Consider the following 17,828-nt stretch of genomic DNA (forward strand, 5'->3'; position numbering starts at 1 on the left):
CTAAAAATATGATTTTCTCCATACCCACCTATAAAAAGAAAAATCAAGTGTTACCACATAATAACTTCAAAATTCTGGGCTTACCTTTTTTTTCTCCAGTGTAGGGCACATAGTCTTCCCTGTCTTTATGCTCCAATGCTTCCTTCTCCAGATATGAAAGGAGATGCTCTCTATCAAATGGCCCTGTGGCGGACTTTGATGTCTGGTTCTTCTGCCGGAACCCTGCAGGCAGAAGGGCATTCTGCCAGAGAGAATGAATCAGCCAGTATGACCAAAAAGAATGCTAATGCTATATGCTTCCGAAGATTACCCATATAAAAAAGAATTACAGACCGGAATGTGATACAGGCACTAAACACTTCATTGCAGGATTTTAGGACAGCAATATACAACTGCTCCAAACATGAAACTTCTTTTTTATTAGGTAGAATTCACTTACCTTATTATTAAAATAGGCACATACATTAGTACAGTTTCTTTTCTTTTTGGAGACAGAGTCTCCTTCTATCCCCAAAGCTGGAGTGCGGTGGCACAATCTTGGCTCACTGCAACCTCTGCCTCCTGGGTTCAAGCCATTCTCATGCCTCAGACTCCCAAGTAGCTGGGATTATAGGCGCCTGCCACCACACCTGGCTAATTTTTGCATTTTTGGTAGAGACAGGGTTTTGCCATGTTGGCCAGGCTATTCTACAACTCCTGACCTCAGATGATCTGCCCTCCTCAGCCTCCCGAAGTATTGGGATTACAGGCATAAGCCACCGCGCCCGGTATATGTTTTCTAATAGAACATTTTCTTCAGAGAGGATTCTACTAGCAGGAAACAATCTTTAGTTTTTAAGTGTTCTGGGATACTAATAAAAAAGTTTTATTAACCACATACCGCATCTTCTCACTTACCTAAGTGGGAACTAAATGATGAGAACACACAGACATATAGAGCACACACACTGGAGCATAGAGGAGGGAGGGTGGGAGGAGGCAGAGGATCAGGAAAAATAACTAACAGGTATTAGGCTTAATACCTGGGTGATGAAATAATCTGTACAACAAACCCCCATGACACAAGTTTACCTACGTAACGAACCTGCACATGTATGTCTGAACTTAAAATAAAAGTTTTTTTAAAAAGTTTTATTAATGCTTAATAATTGCTCAGTGTATATGTACAGAGAATAATTCTATTACAAGAGTGTTAAATGACTCTGTACATGATATTCCTTCATGACTTCCATTTCATTGTATAGACTTTTTCATGATTAAAACATGTATACCACACAGTAGAATATCAGATTGTTTACTTCAGTTTAAACACAATGTGAGATGTTCCACTTATGTGTGTATGCATACAAATATACATGAGCACTAGGATGTACTTGCAACAATCACTATCATCGTTTCACATGCCCCAAGGGACCCCTGAAATACTCATAGCAAGAGCTATGTTCCTGGGTTTCCACATGGGTAAAGCTTTTGAGTGCATGGACTGACTTAGAGTTGAGGGAGGTGGAGTAGAAGGTGATGGATTAAAGTTTTCTCCTGTAGTCCCTTAATTTTCACTAAGCGCAGTAAACACAAGGGCTGACTAGACAAAGAGAGCACCGTCCTTTTGCTTGTCAAAAGCCAAAGAGGTGATACTGCCTTGTCTCCTATTTCTGGGTATATCTTTGCTTTGAAAATGGGAGGCAGCCAGAGAAATCACACAGAAGGGCCAGCCCTCTTTTGCAAAACCTCCCAATTGAATTTCATGCGTGGTATAAGACAATTTTTCATTATAAAGGGTAATCTTATAAGGGTAATGTTAATAGAAAATATTCAATTTGTAACTAGGAAATACAGTACTTCAACTGTGGTCATTTGTTGAGATACATAATAATTTTCATAAAATTCACCTGTGTTACCCTTTATGTAATGGTACCTACTACACAGAAAGCTGAACTATAAAGATGAAACACACAGGAGGTCCATTCCTAACTCTGTACCAAGTATATTTCTGTAATACAAAATTGTTTATGGAACCATAAAAAAGAAACATAAGATTTCTACCTTTAGACTTAGAAATCAAGAGAGGAACTACACATGAAGAATCCATTTCCAACTGACCTGCAAACCCTACTCTTTTACTTCCTGAAGAACTCATTCATCTTTTTCCCATCTCCAACATTATTACTTTGGTCCAAACTATGATCCAAGCTTGCTGAGACTGTTACACTAGCTTCCCAACTGTATCAGTTGCCTGATATTTTTTATCCTTCACCACCAGCCCCTCAGTCTGTCACCCTAGGCTCATCTCATACATCCTCTCCATTCTAGTCACACTGGACTTTTTTTTCTCTCTTGTACTTGCTACATACTTCCTTCTACCACCAGGCCTCTATGTGCGTGGTCTCCCTTCCCTGGAATGCTCTGCCTATCCCTTTTTGCAACTCATTTTTCAGATTGTAGCTCCATTCCCCCAGGGAAGCTTTTCTTAACCTTTCATCACAAGCTCTTACAGTGTGTAGCATTTACCATTCTTTTAATATGGTATGATTATTTGATTAATGTCAAACTGCTCCTATTCCTACCAGCCTGCGTCATGAGGGCAAATACCACATTTGTTTTGCTCATTCTTGTATTCCTAAGCCTAGCATAGTACCTGAAATCTACAAGTTGTCCCCAAATATTTACTGAATAAAGTAAATGGTAGAATGCTTTTAAAAATTCTCATTAAGGCAAATTAATAAAAAGTTACTTTACTTCTCCATCAATAATAAAAAGTTACTTTACTTCTCCATCAATAATGCATAGATGTATATATTGCTATTTCATGGCGGTGGTAATGGAAGTTGCACTACTCTACCTGCCTGCTCAAGCCCATGCGACACACACAGTCTTAAATATGATAGCTGAAATCCTGGCTCCTTAGAAAGCCTTTTTTCCTTTCTTTCTTTTTTTTGGAGGGGAGACAGGGTCTTGCTCTATTGCTCAGGCTGGAGTGCAGTGATGTGATCATAGCTTGCTGAAACCTTGAAATCCTGGGCTCAAGCAATCTTCCTGCCTAGGCCTCTGGAGTAACTGGAACTACAGGCGTGCACCACCATGCCCCCGGCTAATTTTTATAATTTTTTGTAGAGGCAAGGTCTTGCTATGTTGTCCAGGATGGTCTGGAACTCCTGCTCTTAAGCAAATCTCCCTTCTAGGATTACAGGTATGAGCCACTATACCTGGCCAAAAACAGTCTAACCACAAACTAAATGACAGCTAGCTGGTTTTAGAGGCTATAAACCCATGAACCAAGCTTCATTAGAAATATACTCTAATCAAGTAAGCTAATAGATCATAATTACTTTTCAGATAAAAATTTTCTTTAATATGATTGTCACTAAAAATGACATGTTTCTCTCTTGTAGTGCAATTTTGCTGTAAAATATATTCCCAGCCTTCGGGGGTGGGGCAGGGGAAAGCTTTTGCTAGGCTGGCTGTCTTCTGGGGATAGATTTTTTTTTTTTTTTTTGGGCAAAAATGCAGTGAGTTAGCAAACACGTACACTGAATACAGCAGAAGGACAGTAAAACAGTCCTCCAAAATATAAGGTACCACACATACCTTCAACCTACTTCCTGAGACTTTGTAAGTTACAGTGGTGTTTCGCTGCTACTATCCTTGACCTCTTTTCTTACCTGGTTCTTTACCAGAATGCTTTCCAAAAACATGTCACCCAACAAACAGATGCTGTCATAAACATCATTGTTCTCCTAGTCTCAACTAACAGTATTGAGGTTAGGGGAGTTATGACTGGGGTTGGGGAGTTTGCAAAAGACATTTAGAGGCTAATCAAGCCTCCCCACACAAGAAACAGGCCATGGATTTACAAATGAAAAATAAGCCATCAGATTTCAGACTGATACCATAGTGCATGAGTTGGGAGGAGACTCAGTGTGGTTTAACAGAAAGACTGCTATACCGCCAGGTATCAATGAGGCAGTGAGGGACCTAGTCCCAGCTCCTTCCCTAATTGTAATAACTGAGGTAATTTCTGTTTTCCACCTGTAAAACAGAGGGCATGAACTAGATCAATGTTTCTGAACCAGTAGTGTTTTTGTCCCCTATGGGACATTTGGCAATGTCTGGAGACATTTTTGGTTGTCAGCTCAGGGGGAGGAGTATTAATCACGGTTTTCAGTCTGGGTAACATAACAAGACCTTGCCTCTACAAAAAATTTTACAAAGAAATTAGCTGGGTATAGTGGTGCTTGCCTGTAGTCCTAGTGACATAGGAGGCTGAGGTGGGAGGATCGCTTGAGCCAGAAGTTCAAGGCTGCAGTGAGCTATCATTGCACCACTTCACTCTTGCCTGAGGAACAGAGTGACAACTGGGCTCTAAAAAAAGTCATGTTTTTTATTTTCTGAGTTTTATGATGCTTTGACATCTTGGGGCCCTGCTAATCCTGGAGACCACTCCTTCCAGGGCTAGCTAGAGAGCACTACTCCCTACCAACCTCACCCGGAACACACCTTTCATATGCAAACCAACCAATTCTCCTAACCACCTCTTTTTTATCTAATTCTCACTTACCAAGCCAGTATTTCCCCTCCCCCTAAATCACCCAGAGCCAGATACTGGACAACTAGAGACTACTTACATAGCCCTGAGCCTGTTAAAATTATTCAAACTATCTAGTCCTAAACTTGTTAAAATTTGCCTATCCTGACTCACCCATTCATTCCTATTGAACCACAATAAAGGCTCTTGGCCATGCTTGTTCCTTGATCCTTTTGCCTCCTGACCAACCTGGGTGCTTCCCCATGTGCCTCTGTGTGGCATGGTGTGCCTCCTGCTCTTGGAACTGTAAGTAATAAACCCTTCTTTCAAGGAAGTAGTTTCAGTGTCTGTCATCCATTACCAAACCTGATTAAAACAACATCCTAGGAATATTTTAAAACAGGAGGAGTGTGCTACTGGCCAGGGATGTTGTTAAACATCCCTCCAATGCACAGGACAGCCCCCCTACAACAAATTATGCAACCTCAAAAGTAAATAGTGTCAAGATTGAGAAACCTGGATTAGGGACTAGATAAAGTCTTACGCTTTCTCCAGTTCTGTTATTTATTTATTTATTTATTTATTTTTTATTTATTTATTTTTGAGATAGCCTTGCTCTGTCACCCAAGCTGGAGTGAGGTGGTGCAATTTCGGCTCACTGCAACCTCCACCTTTCTGGTTCAAGCAATTCTCATGCCTCCGTTTCCCAAGTAGCCTGGGATAGCCTGAGACTACATGCATGCACCACCACGCCCAGCTAATTTTTGTATATTTAGCAGAGACGGGGTTCACTATGTTGGCCAGGCCGGTCTCGAACTCCTGGCCTCAAGTGATCCACTCACCTCGGCCTCCCAAAGTGCTGCGATTATAGGTGTGAGCACTCGTCCACTTTTTCCAGTTCTAAAACCATTTGATTCAAATAGGTCTAATAGATTGAACTGCCTACAGAAGATATTGCTGTGATGTGATAAAAACAGCACTGTTATCCTGAGTAATCCCCCTCCAATTAGGTGTACTGGGAACTTTTCCTTATAATAGTAATTATGGTTAAGGGACTTGATCTATGGTATAGACACATCATCCAGTAACAAGAACAATGTTATAAAATGAACTCCATCTCAGTCCTTAGAGGATACTTAAAATCAACATCTTGGCATAAAGAAATGTGGTAAACAAAAGAAGCCTAGCAAACAACCATTACCTTCAGGACCTTCAGGTTCTTACCTCACTGCCCCTCCCCCGACATATCAGGGAATAACAATTCAAGGGTCATGGGTGTCTATCTAAGCCTTGTGTAATTTATAAGACAAACAACATCCACCTTGCAAGTTAAAGCTTACATACATATATTCAGGTCTGCTCCACAGTGGACTGCTGTATTGTCAAGAAATTACTTAGATCTATTCTTCCAATGACTGGAAACTTAATCGATTGGGTCAGCATCTTTCAGAAAGGGAACAATTAGATTTAGGGTCATGAAGAATCTTTTAGAGGCATTCTACACTGGAGCCACCTGGCATACAAACTCGGAAGAGACAGAGGTTGGCGTGTATCAAAAAGGTAATCATCTGCTGCATCGTACTAAAAATATCCCTGCCTGCACAGAGGAGAAAAATTTCTCAGAGGAGGAAGAAATTTCAGGAGATGTTTGAAAATAAGGATACTGGAGTAGTTTAGGACAGTCATGTTAGTAAACATATGGAGGCAGAAGTGGGGAACTGGAGAGGAAGCCAAAAGCAAATTGATTTGGATAAAGAGGAGGGGGTAGAAGGTACCAGAGAAAAGTCATGAAAAAGCTCAAAGGCAGCTACTGAGTTTCAAAGAATTTGAAAAGTTATTTCATTTCTCTTCATTAGCTAGCACCTACCTCTGGGTCAAGATCATCCAAAACAGTTTCCAGTTGTTTCAGTTCTGTTTCTGACAGATTCCCAAGGAGCTCATCTTCATCAAGGTCTTTGTACTTTTCTAAGTCCTTACGGAATGGCAGTGCCATGATTTACAGTGTAGCAAGTCACTTAATTTTTGCTGTTCAGTACAGTCAGAAGTGATCTCTACTTTTTCTTAAAGCTATGGAGAGAAGAAACAAAAACATTTTAAATAGTAAGTCATCTCCACCTACTTCGATCTAATTCTTAGGTTAAGTGAAATGTAATTTCCATATGTCATATATTCTTTGATCATATATCACATGCTATTCTTCTTTATGAATCATTCAATGTCCTTTGCCTTGTGTTGAAAAAAAAAACCAGGAAAAAAGAGAGAAAAGATAAAACAAAATTCAAATCCATTAAGGCAGTCACTTGACAGAATTTAGAATTTCTAATAATAAAATTTTAGGGGGAAAGAAATTATATGCCAAAATAAAAGTTTTTCCATCAATGGTTTTCAAATTATTTTACCAGAGTACTTTGCTTCAGCACAATGTGTTTAAGGCACATTTGTTTTACTATATATTATTCAGGAGCACAATATGACTCAATATTAATATGGGTGGATATCAATACATTCCACATGACAGGAGTGGTCTCTTGCCACTAGGAAAAATTTTCTTTTGAAAAGATGCATTTGAAAATATTTTTCTGAGGTGTTTTTAAAGGAAAAAATATAGCATTCTGAAGATGTTTGATAAAATACTCAAAATCATGCTGGGATATGTCACCCACTGATTGACAAGGTTGGTCGGAGGGTCTGACTATGGGAAGGGACCATCATCGTTTCCTTATTGTGTGATCTCTCCTGGACAGCTATGAGGTTAATCAACAAGCAGGTTAATAGAAGCTCTAGAGACACAGAAGTTGGCATATATCAAAGAGCTAATCATCTGTTGATTTGGCAGGATTGTTCTATAGGAAAGGTGAAAAACCAAGGATTTCTCTATATTCCAGTCATATGTATGAACCATCTGTCTCATAAAATATACCTAGTACTGGGCCAGATGCAGTGGCTCACATCTGTAATCCCAGAACGTTGGGAGGCTGGGGCAGGTGAATCGCTTGAGCTCAGGAGTTTAAGAGCAGCCTCAGCAACATGGTGAAAAATATGAAACATCAGCCAGGTGTGGTGGTATACACCTATGGTCCCAGCTACTCAAGAGGCTGTGATGGGAGGATGGCTTCAGCCCAGGAGACAGAGGTTGCAGTGAGCTGAGATCATGCCATTAGACTCTAGCCTGGGTGACATAGCAAGACCTTGTCTCAAAAAAAAAAAAAAAAAAAAAAAAAAAGTACTTACTACCTATGGAAATAAATGGAAATACATTTTAGACTTAGTGATTTGGTTAAGTTTTTCTTGACTGCAAAATGCTCAGTACTTCAGTTTGACATATTTACTACTTCTTCCCTCAAGTTTTCTCAACTTAATATTTTAGTATGTTTTTCCTGCCAAACCAGTAACATTTTAAGGCTCCTTTGATGTGTTTCCATCTCCCATGAATGGAACTGTTCAAAGTGTTTAGAAAGGCAGGCTCACCGCAAGAGTCTGACAGTAACTTGACTAGCAACCACCTTAGGTCCAACAACAAGCAAATGGGGGAGCTTCCTGCATGTGTTTGTGGTTGAGAACCTCCCCATGGGGTTGTAGAGTTTGGACCTCATTGTAGAGATAATTCAGGAACACAAAGATCAGCTCCCCGAATTGGAACAGCTGGAGCACACTGGACTGTTCAGTCATGCAGAGATTAAGGCTATCATTAAGAAGGCTTCTGATCTAGAGTAGAGAATCCAGGGAAGAGCCCTTTTCAAGGACGACTTTAGCAATTATGTTCAATATGAAATTAATCTTTTGGAACAGATCCAGAGAAGAACATGCATTGGATATTCATTTAGAAAGGATGAGATTGAGAATTCTGTTGTACACGGGGTACAAGGTGTTTTCCGATGTGCCTCAGCAAAGAGGAAAGATGATATTCAACTTTGGCTCTCCTATGTAGTTTTTTGTTTGTTTTTTGAGGCGGAGTCTTGCTCCGTTGCCTAGGCTGGAGTGCAGTGGCATGACGTCGATTCACTGCAACCTCTGCCTCCCAGGTTCAAGCAATTCTCCTGTCTCAGTCTCCCGAGTGGCTGGGACTACAGGTGCCCGCCACCATGCCCGGCTAATTTTTGTATTTTTAGTAGTGACGGGGCTTCACCTTGTTGGTCAGGCTGGTCTCAAACTCCTGACCTCAGGTGATCCACCCGCCTCGGCCTCCCAAAGTGCTGGGATTATAGGCGTGAGCCGCCGCACCCGGCCTCCTATGTAGTTTTTTGTAAGAAATGGGCTACTAAAACTCAACTTAGCAAGGTATTTTCTGCCATGTTGGCCATTCATTCCAACAAGCCAGCTTTGTGGATTATGGCAGCCAAATGGGAAATGGAAGACTGATTGTCTTCAGAAAGCACAAGGCAACTATTTCTTTGGGCACTGCACTTTCATCCAGAGGGCCCTAAACTTTATCAAGACTATTTTAGAATGAGGCTGATGCATGCTGAAAAACTGAGGAAGGAAAAGCAAGAATTTGAAAAAGCCAACATGGATGTGGAGAATCCTGATTATTCTGAAGAAATCCTTAAGGGCGAGTTGGCACGGATCATCTACGAAAATTCTGTAAGCATAATTTGAGGTGCAGAATTTCATGTGTCACTGCTTTCAACTGCACGGCGATTTGACTTTGCCAAAGGTCTACAAAAAGAAATTTAGGATGACCCTCAGGCTCTACACACAGATGATCTTCTCACTTGGGATTATGCGGCAAGATGAGAATTAGAGATCGAGCCACAGACGGGAGAAGAGCAGCCTACAACGAAGTAAGACAAAGCAGAGGAGGGCCAGAAGGAGGAGAGATGTTGCGCCGTATAGAAGAGGCAGTGAAGACTCTGCCAACGGAGGCCATGTGGAAGTGTTACATCACCTTTTGCTTGGAAAGATTTACTAAGAAGACAAATAGTGGGTTCCTCAGAGGGAAGAGGTTGGAAAGAACCATCACTGCATTCGGAGAGGCACAAGAACAAGCTTCTGCCAGAATTCCAATATAAGCAGTTAACTTGAGTTGTTGCTGTGCCATAACTTCCTGAGGGAAGCTCTGGAGGTGGCAGTAGCTGGGACTGAATTATTATTATTATTATTATTTTTTTTTTGAGACGGAGTCTCACGCTGTTGCCCAGGCTGGAGTGCAGTGGCGCGATCTCGGCTCACTGCAAGCTCCGCCTCCCGGGTTCCCGCCATTCTCCTGCCTCAGCCTCCTGAGTAGCTGGGACTACAGGCGCCCGCCACCTCGCCCGGCTAATTTTTTGTATTTTTAGTAGAGACGGGGTTTCACTGTGGTCTCGATCTCCTGACCTTGTGATCCGCCCGCCTCGGCCTCCCAAAGTGCTGGGATTACAGGCTTGAGCCACCGCACCCGGCCAAGGGACTGAATTATTTAGGGACTCTGGGACAATGTGGCAGATGAATGTGCATGGGGTGATTGACTCAAAGAGCCCTGACATAGCCATGCTTTTTGAAGAAGACTCTGTGCACCTGAAACCCCAGGTTTGTCTGCCATTGCAGACTTCTTGGCAGAGCGGAGTGAAGATGCCAAAAGCCAAGAAGATACTGAGGCAATCTTTAAGAAAGTTCTCTTAGCTGTCACAGCTGCTAACTCAGTAACCCTGAAGGATAAGTACCTGGATTGGGTTTATCAACATGGTGGCTACAAAAAAGCCAGAGCTGTGTATACAAGTTTACAGGACAGTCATCCATTTTCAGTTGACTTTTTCAGGAAAATGATTCAGTTTGAAAAGGAGCAACAATACTGCAAGATGGTGAACATAAGAGAATATTATGAGAGGGCTTTGAGAGAGTTTGGATCTGTAGATTCTCATCTTTGGATGGATTATATCAAGGAACCACTGAACCACCCCCTTGGTAGACCTGAGAACTGCAGACAGATCTACTGGCGAGCAATGAAAATGTTGCAGGGAGAGTCAGCAGAGGCGTCTGTAGCTAAACATGCTATGGAGGCTGGCTGTTTGTGAAGAGGAAGAATACAGCCAGCTTTGTGAAACAGTATTGCAAGCCCTGTGGGCAAATATGTATTATGAGTCCATTTTTGTAATTTGTTCAGAGATGGCAGACAAGATGGCTGTCTGATTTCAAGACACACCTTAATTTTATGTTAACTTAATTTTTTTTAAAATTAAAAACTTTAATTTTTTGATTGAAAAAACTAATCATGATTGAAGACAGGGTCTTGTCCTGGCTGGTCTTGAACTCCTGGATTCAAGTGACCCTCCTGCCTCAGACTCCCGAGTAGCTAGGATTATAGGCACAGGACACCATGCTCATGATGCACTAATCTCTAATTCCAGGAAAGAGAACTGCTGATTTAATGTTGAGATGTTGAGGCCAGATCTACCATAGGTCCTAAATGTTTTCCAGAATACATGGAAAGCATACGACTGGGTTTTACCTATCCCAGTTCAAGCATGAGTATCTCTAGCTAGGAGCCAGCTAAAATGAAGGAGAAAGTACAGTTTTGTTGGTTTATTCTCATTATAAAAGATACATGTTATGCATTTGTTCTGGAAAATATGGAGGAAATAGAATAGTGTGTCAAAAAAATAAAAAACCTGTAATCATAGGAAAAAAAAAAAACCAAGCAAATGAAGAGAATTTGTCTATGCAGATATTACATTGCAGGCAACTTGTGTAACTGCCCAAGACAGGTCTGGTTTACACCTGTTTTATTGGCACCTCTTCTGGTTTACTGGTTATCTTGAAATTTTTTTCTTTTTTTTTCTTTTTTTTTTTTTTTAGCAAATTATTATCATTGTCATTACTGTTTGTTAAGCCTCCATTTTGTACTTCCAACTTTAAGATAGCAAGCTTGGCCAGGCACAGTGGCTCACGCCTGTAATCCCAATACTTTGGGAGGCTGAGGTAGGAGGATCACTTGAGCCCAGGAGTTTGAAACTAGCCTGGGCAACATAGTGAGACCTCATCTCTATATAAACTTTAAAAAAATAGCTGGGCATGGGGGCACACACCTATATTCCTAGCTACTTGGGAGGGTGAGGTAGGAGGATCGCTTGAGCCCAGGGGTTTGAGGCTGCAGTGAGCTATGGTTGCGTCACTGCACTCCAGCCTGGGCAACAAGGTGAGACCCTCTCTCTAAAAATAAATAAATAAATAAATAAGCAAGCTTACAAGTATATTTACAGTGTATTTTCTCCATTAAAAAGAATACAGTCTGCAGAGAAGATTCAATGGAAGATATCAGCACTTTCCAATATAATAGCCATAAAATGTAATTTTGAACAAGGTAAACCTTTTAAGGGACAAAAATAAAAAATAAGACCACTCAAAAAAATTTTCCCTTTATAAAAATACCAATGACATGGTATTTCAGACAGATAAGGGTAAGAAACTGATAAAAGTATATAAATATGTACCAAGAATAATTTAGTTCATGCTATTTTTTAAATGTTTGAATAATTACTATTTTAAAAGTTTTTAATGTGCTTTAATATATTTTTGAAAATTTCAGTATATAAGCCAATTTTCTCAATGAATATTTTAAAATAGACATAGATATAAGTTTAATTATTATTTTATGCATCCCTAACTTTACTTTCTTTTTTTTTGAGACGGAGTCTCGCTCTGTTGCCCAGGCTGGAGTGCAGTGGTTGGATCTCAGCTTACTGCAAGCTCCTCCTCCCAGGTTCACGCCATTCTCCTGCCTCAGCCTCCCGAGTAGCTGGGACTACAGGCGCCCACCACCTCGCCCGGCTAGTTTTTTGTATTTTTTAGTAGAGACGGGGTTTCACCGTGTTAGCCAGGATGATCTTGATCTCCTGACCTCGTGATCCACCCGTCTCGGCCTCCCAAAGTGCTGGGATTACAGGCTTGAGCCACCGCGCCTGGCCCCTAACTTTACTTTCAAGAATGTCCTAGTATGGGTCATACATTCAATGGTCATTCTAACAGGGCACTCTAACAGGCAATATGATAGGAATGAGGTATCAGGAGCAAAGGCAAGCAATGCTGTATGCCACCCAGGTTCTGCAAAGTTGGAATATGACATTCTACATTCCACGGAGAGACTAAATAGCTTACTCCAATACATTGCTTCTCCTAATCCCAAAGTAAAATCTACTACACAAAGCTTGTTTACAGTATTGCTTAAAGAATAAAACGAACACCCTGCCCAGCATAAAAGAGAAAACATTACTAATACCCTCATGTTCATTTCTCCAGTTGCATCTCCCCCTCCAAAAGTAGCCACTCTACCAGATTTTGAATTAATCATTCTCTTGCTTTCCTTCAGAGTTTTGCCTTATTTGTACATATCCTCAACAGTTTTAGATCTGCCCCTTTTCTTGCATGTTATGTAAACAGACTCAGAGAGTATGCACCCTTCTGTGACTTGCTTTTTTCATTTAATGTTGTTCATTGTTTTGAGTTGATGCTTAGAGCTATACTACTTTCTCTTCATTTCTATAGAGTATTCTATGGTATAAATGAACATTTAAGTTGCTTATAGTCTCTCCCCTCTATTTCTCTGCTATAAACAATCTTGTTACCTATTTCCTGGTACACATGTGTGAGAGTTTCTCTGACGTTCAAATCTAGGAATGGAATTGCTGGGAAAAGGGTATGCTTATACTCAACTTGATTAGGTAATGCCAAACTACTTTCAAAGTGATTGCATGAATTAACGTTCCCAGCAGATTCGGCACATGACAATTCACATTGCTCCTCATCCTTGCTCATTGGTGGTATTATCAGAATATTTATTTTTGGCCATTCTGGTGGTATTTCACTGTGGTTTTAATTTGTATTTTGCCGAATTATGATAAGGTTGAGCATCTTTTCATGTGTTCATTGGCCAATGTGTTCCTTATTGTGTGAAGAATCTTTTGCCCATTAAAAAAAAAATGCCCTTAATATATTCTTTGTTGGTTATATGTAACAAATCTCTTCCATTTTTTTTTTCTTTTTCCAAGTCTTATCAAGTTTATCATGGCATATCCTAGGGGAAAACGTTGCTAAGTATTTCTCATTTTAAAAAAGTTTACTTCTTTAGCTAGGTTTTCCTTTCCAAAGCAGTGGAAAATGAATTTCCTTCAGATTCAGATTATAGAATTTTGCCATGAGGCAAGAACTTCTGGGTAATACACCAAAGTTCAAAGTTTCAATTCTGCTTTAATAAAAAGCAAATAACTGTTGCTCATCCTATCTAATGATGCTTAAAACTTATCACTTTTTGTTTGGTTTGTTTTTGTTTTTTAAGACAAGGTCTCATTCTGTTACCCAGGCTGGAGTACAGTGGTGCAATCACAGCTTACTGCAGCCTCTGCCTCCTGGGCTCAAGCTATCTTCTCACCTCAGCCTACCAGGTAGCTGGGACTGCAGGCATGTGCCACCACATCCAACTAATTTTTGTATTTTTTGTAGAGACAGTGTTTCACCACGTTGCCCAGGCTAGTCTTAAACTCCTAGAATCAAGTGATCTGCCTGCCTCAGCCTCCTAAAGTGCTGGGATTACAGGTGTGAGCTACCCACTGCACCTGGCCACTACTAGCATTCTTTCCTCAGATGTTCCCATTCTCAGATTCTCTTAACTTGATTTTACCTTCCCTCTCAACTCTCATCTTTTATTGAGGAATATGTGTATTCTGACAACATTCCAAGTGCCAGCAGGAGCTCAGAAACTGCTTAGGAAGGGAAGTTCTGGAAGGAGTGCTTTGCTTTTCTTTCTGTCCTGGGATGACATGTCTCTCTTGTTTGTCTTTTGACATCTGTCTTCTAGAAGAGGAACAAATTCTGAGTGATGAAGAGGTGAAACCAGTGTGCTAGAAAAGTACTTTAAATCTACACTTTGTCTACAGAAACTTTTAATCTCTAAGCTAATGTATACTGTATTTCATATAAAAGTAAAAAAACAATTTATATTGCACAAGAATATGGGAATTGGTTTTCAAAGCATAACATTCTCATGATCATTTAAGAAAAACAAAACTTTTTGTAAATAAGCAAGTTCTGCCAGGTAAGTTAGGCAAAGCTTAAGAATTTTTAATCTGGAATTCTGGTATGTTCAGACTATTTTTCTTCTTAACTCACTTTTTACAGCAGTGTTTCTCCTGCTTTTGACGGCATCATAATCTCCTGGTGGGCTTGTTAAAACACAGATTCCTGGGCCCGCCCCCAGCGTTTCTTGATTGGGTAGGTCTGGGGTGGGCATTTCTAATAAGCTCCCAGGTGGTGCTGATGCTGCTGGTCAGGAACTATACCTTGAGATGTACTGCTCTAGAGGTACTCCCCTCATCAGTTCTGACAACTACATCTCATACTGTGTGGCAGAGTATATTTTGTTTAACTCAAAATTCTTCGAAGGCTGAAGAACTTTGTTTAAATATTCCACAAAGTCTATGGGTGCTGTTGCTTTTCTTCTTTCCACTCACCCACTGCTTCACTGAACTTCAGCTAGTGGAGGCTATACTTAAGGACATCAAGAAACTCCTGGAATATTTTCAGCCAAAAGTCTTCATCCATTTACCATCTTCCTTTTCATTTATCACTTATTTCTAGAATCCCTGTTTTTCACACTGGACTTCCAGGACCATGCTAATTTTTTAATGGAATCTCAGCAATCTCATTTTGCTAAGAGTTTTAAATTTTAGCTTTCTATAAGAATAATTTCTAAAAATTAATAGCCATATTCTAGATCCTTTGGATCACTTAAAAAGAAGCAATGTTGTAGAATTTCAGTTGCCACATTTACATTTATCATTGCACCAGCACCTGGTAGAACTGCTTTAATTGTTTTGATTGTCAGTTAACACTAGGGGCCCTACAGCTTTTTTCCTTTAAAAGGGATCTATATATAAGTTTGAGAAGCAATGTTCTACTCTATTCAACCAATCTCCACTTATTTTCTTCAAGCTTTATATTTGTATGGGGAGTAAGGTGTCAACATCGACTATATTTTTAAAAATGTGGAATCATATGATTCAGAGAGATACTCTATGAGTTGTTAACCTCCATTTCACCACCATTTCCATAGGGCGGGCTCAGAGTTTTCAGATTCTTATCTGTTCTCTCTTTAATGTATACATGTGATCATATTGTTCTCTGGTCCAAAAGCCTTATATAATTCATATTACCCACAACAGGGTTAGGCAAACTACAGCAGGCCAAATTCGGCCTGCTGCCTGTCTTTGTAAATGTTTTATTTGGACACATTCACGTTCATTCATTTATGTACTACCTATGGCTGCTTTTGCTACAATGGCAGAGTTGAGTAATTGCAACAGAGACCCAATGGCTTGCAAAGCTAAAATATTTACTATTTGGCCCTTTACAGAAAAAGTTTGCCCATCCCTGACCTACAAGAGAAAGTCCAATCTTCTCAGCATAAGATACACAGTTCAGGCCGGGCGCGGTGGCTCAAGCCTGTAATCCTAGCACTTTGGGAGGCCGAGACGGGCGGATCACGAGGTCAGGAGATCGAGACCATCCTGGCTAACACGGTGAAACCCCGTCTCTACTAAAAATACAAGAAAATTAGCCGGGCGCGGTTGTGGGCGCCTGTAGTCCCAGCTACTCGGGAGGCTGAGGCAGGAGAATGGCGTGAACCCGGGGGGGCGGAGCTTGCAGTGAGCCGAGATCGCGCCACTGCACTCCAGCCTGGGGCACAGAGCAAGACTCCGTCTCAAAAAAAAAAAAAAAAAAAAAAAAAAAAAAAAAAAAAAGATACACAGTTCAGAAGCTGGTCCTGACTAGCTAGCTTTCCTATATTATCTCGGGCTGCTCCCCATCACATAGCCTATACTCCAAACAGGCCACAAACTTTAGGCCTCTCTATTCCTTTGCTTATTATGTTCCCTCTCTCTAGAAAAAATGCATTCATTCCCATCTACCTCTATCCTCAACTGAACCTCACATATTCTTCAAGACCTGGCTGAAAATGTCGTATCTTCCCTGAAAATTTCCCTGGTCTCCATTCTCACATGCAGGCAAAATTAATGATTTCTTTAAGGATGTTGGCATTATCTTTTTTTTTTTTTTTTAAGAGACAGAGACTTGCTCTGTCAGGCCAGAGTGCAGTGGCGCAGCCTCAAACTCTTAGGTTCAAGTGATCCCTCCTCCTCAGCCTCCTGAGTAGGTAGGACTATAGGCATAAGACATCATGCCCAAACTGTTGTTGCTATTATCTTTATATATACATCCATTATAACCACAGGTTGTATTGTACATTGGTAACTTCAAAACTTAAAGGGTGTAACTGAAAATACTGACATAAAATGATAAGAGGGTTTCCTAGAAAATCAGATAGAACAAATTACTATAAAATGACAGTACCATAACTAAAGAAAGTCCAGGTGCAGTGGCTCACACCTGTAATCCCAGCACTTCGGGAAGCCAAGTCGCGAGGATTGCTTAAGTCCAGGAGTTTGAGACGAGCCTGGGCAACATATTGAGACCCCCAATCTCTACAAAAAATAAAAAATTAGCCAGGCTTGATGGCTCACGTCTGTAGGCCCAGCTAGTAGGAGGCTGAGGTGGGAGGATCACTTGAACCCAAGAGGTCCAGGCTGCAGTTAGCCATGATTGCACCACTGTACTCCAGCCTGGGTGACAGAGTGAGACTCTGTCTTAAAAATAAATAAACAATAAAGAGGGCAATATTTCATCATCCAGTTATTTCCTCTTATTCTTCTCAATGTTCATCAAGATATCTTCTAATTAAAATTTGGCTATTCATGTAACTTTCCTCACTAGATATTAATAAACTGATATTTTGGCTCACGTATAAGTCTTTTATGATTATGGTTGCTACGGGCCAGTTTTTAAGAGATTAGACACCTACCAGTTGACTGAAATTGTGTCTCGGTAAAGATAAAGCTGTGGGCCATCACCTGAAATCCTATCCAGAGCTACTCCATAAAGACACCCCTCAAACTTACTTCAAACCAACAATGATACTGATTGGAGTTAGTCTTACACCTGTTTCTCTCACTAGACACTGTAAAGCTCTTGAAGGGCAGAGGATCTCTCCCAGATCTCATTCCTCACTGGATTGCCATCGCGAGGTACAGTACCTGGTAGTATACAGCTAACACAAATTTGATATACTTGAATCATACATCAATCTCTGCTTTCCCTTCTTTGGTAGTTCCCTCTTTCTCCTCCAGCCATGTAATGTCCTCTTGCTCCCAAACTCTAATCCCCTTATCACAACTAAAGGGGGACTGAAAATGAGTTTTTGACACTTGTGTTGATCCTTTGTAGCCCCTTCTTCACCTTTTCTTCCCTATCAACTCATCTGAGCATAGGATTCAGAGTTCTC

At 40.6% G+C, this 17,828-nt stretch overlaps 1 protein-coding gene and 2 pseudogenes across 2 annotated transcripts in view; 2 read left to right on the forward strand and 1 right to left on the reverse strand.

The window, feature by feature from the left end:
• LOC105490244 (tropomodulin 3) overlaps positions 1–17,828 on the reverse strand; it is an 80,022-nt gene that overhangs the window by 40,479 nt on the left and 21,715 nt on the right. For both annotated transcript variants that reach the window (XM_071066841.1, XM_071066840.1), the window contains 2 exons: positions 6,390–6,589; positions 85–241 (listed from right to left, as the gene is read on the reverse strand). In XM_071066841.1, coding sequence (XP_070922942.1) covers positions 85–241; positions 6,390–6,515 — 283 coding nt within the window. In that variant the 5' untranslated portion in view covers positions 6,516–6,589. The remainder of the gene's footprint in view (positions 1–84; positions 242–6,389; positions 6,590–17,828) is intronic.
• On the forward strand, positions 8,692–9,895 carry LOC139355428 (U3 small nucleolar RNA-associated protein 6 homolog pseudogene; annotated as a pseudogene).
• Positions 9,911–10,995, forward strand: LOC105490241 (U3 small nucleolar RNA-associated protein 6 homolog pseudogene; annotated as a pseudogene).

The sequence above is a fragment of the Macaca nemestrina genome, chromosome 7, assembly GCF_043159975.1.
Source record: "Macaca nemestrina isolate mMacNem1 chromosome 7, mMacNem.hap1, whole genome shotgun sequence".
In the NCBI taxonomy this organism is placed as follows: Eukaryota; Metazoa; Chordata; class Mammalia; order Primates; family Cercopithecidae; genus Macaca; species Macaca nemestrina.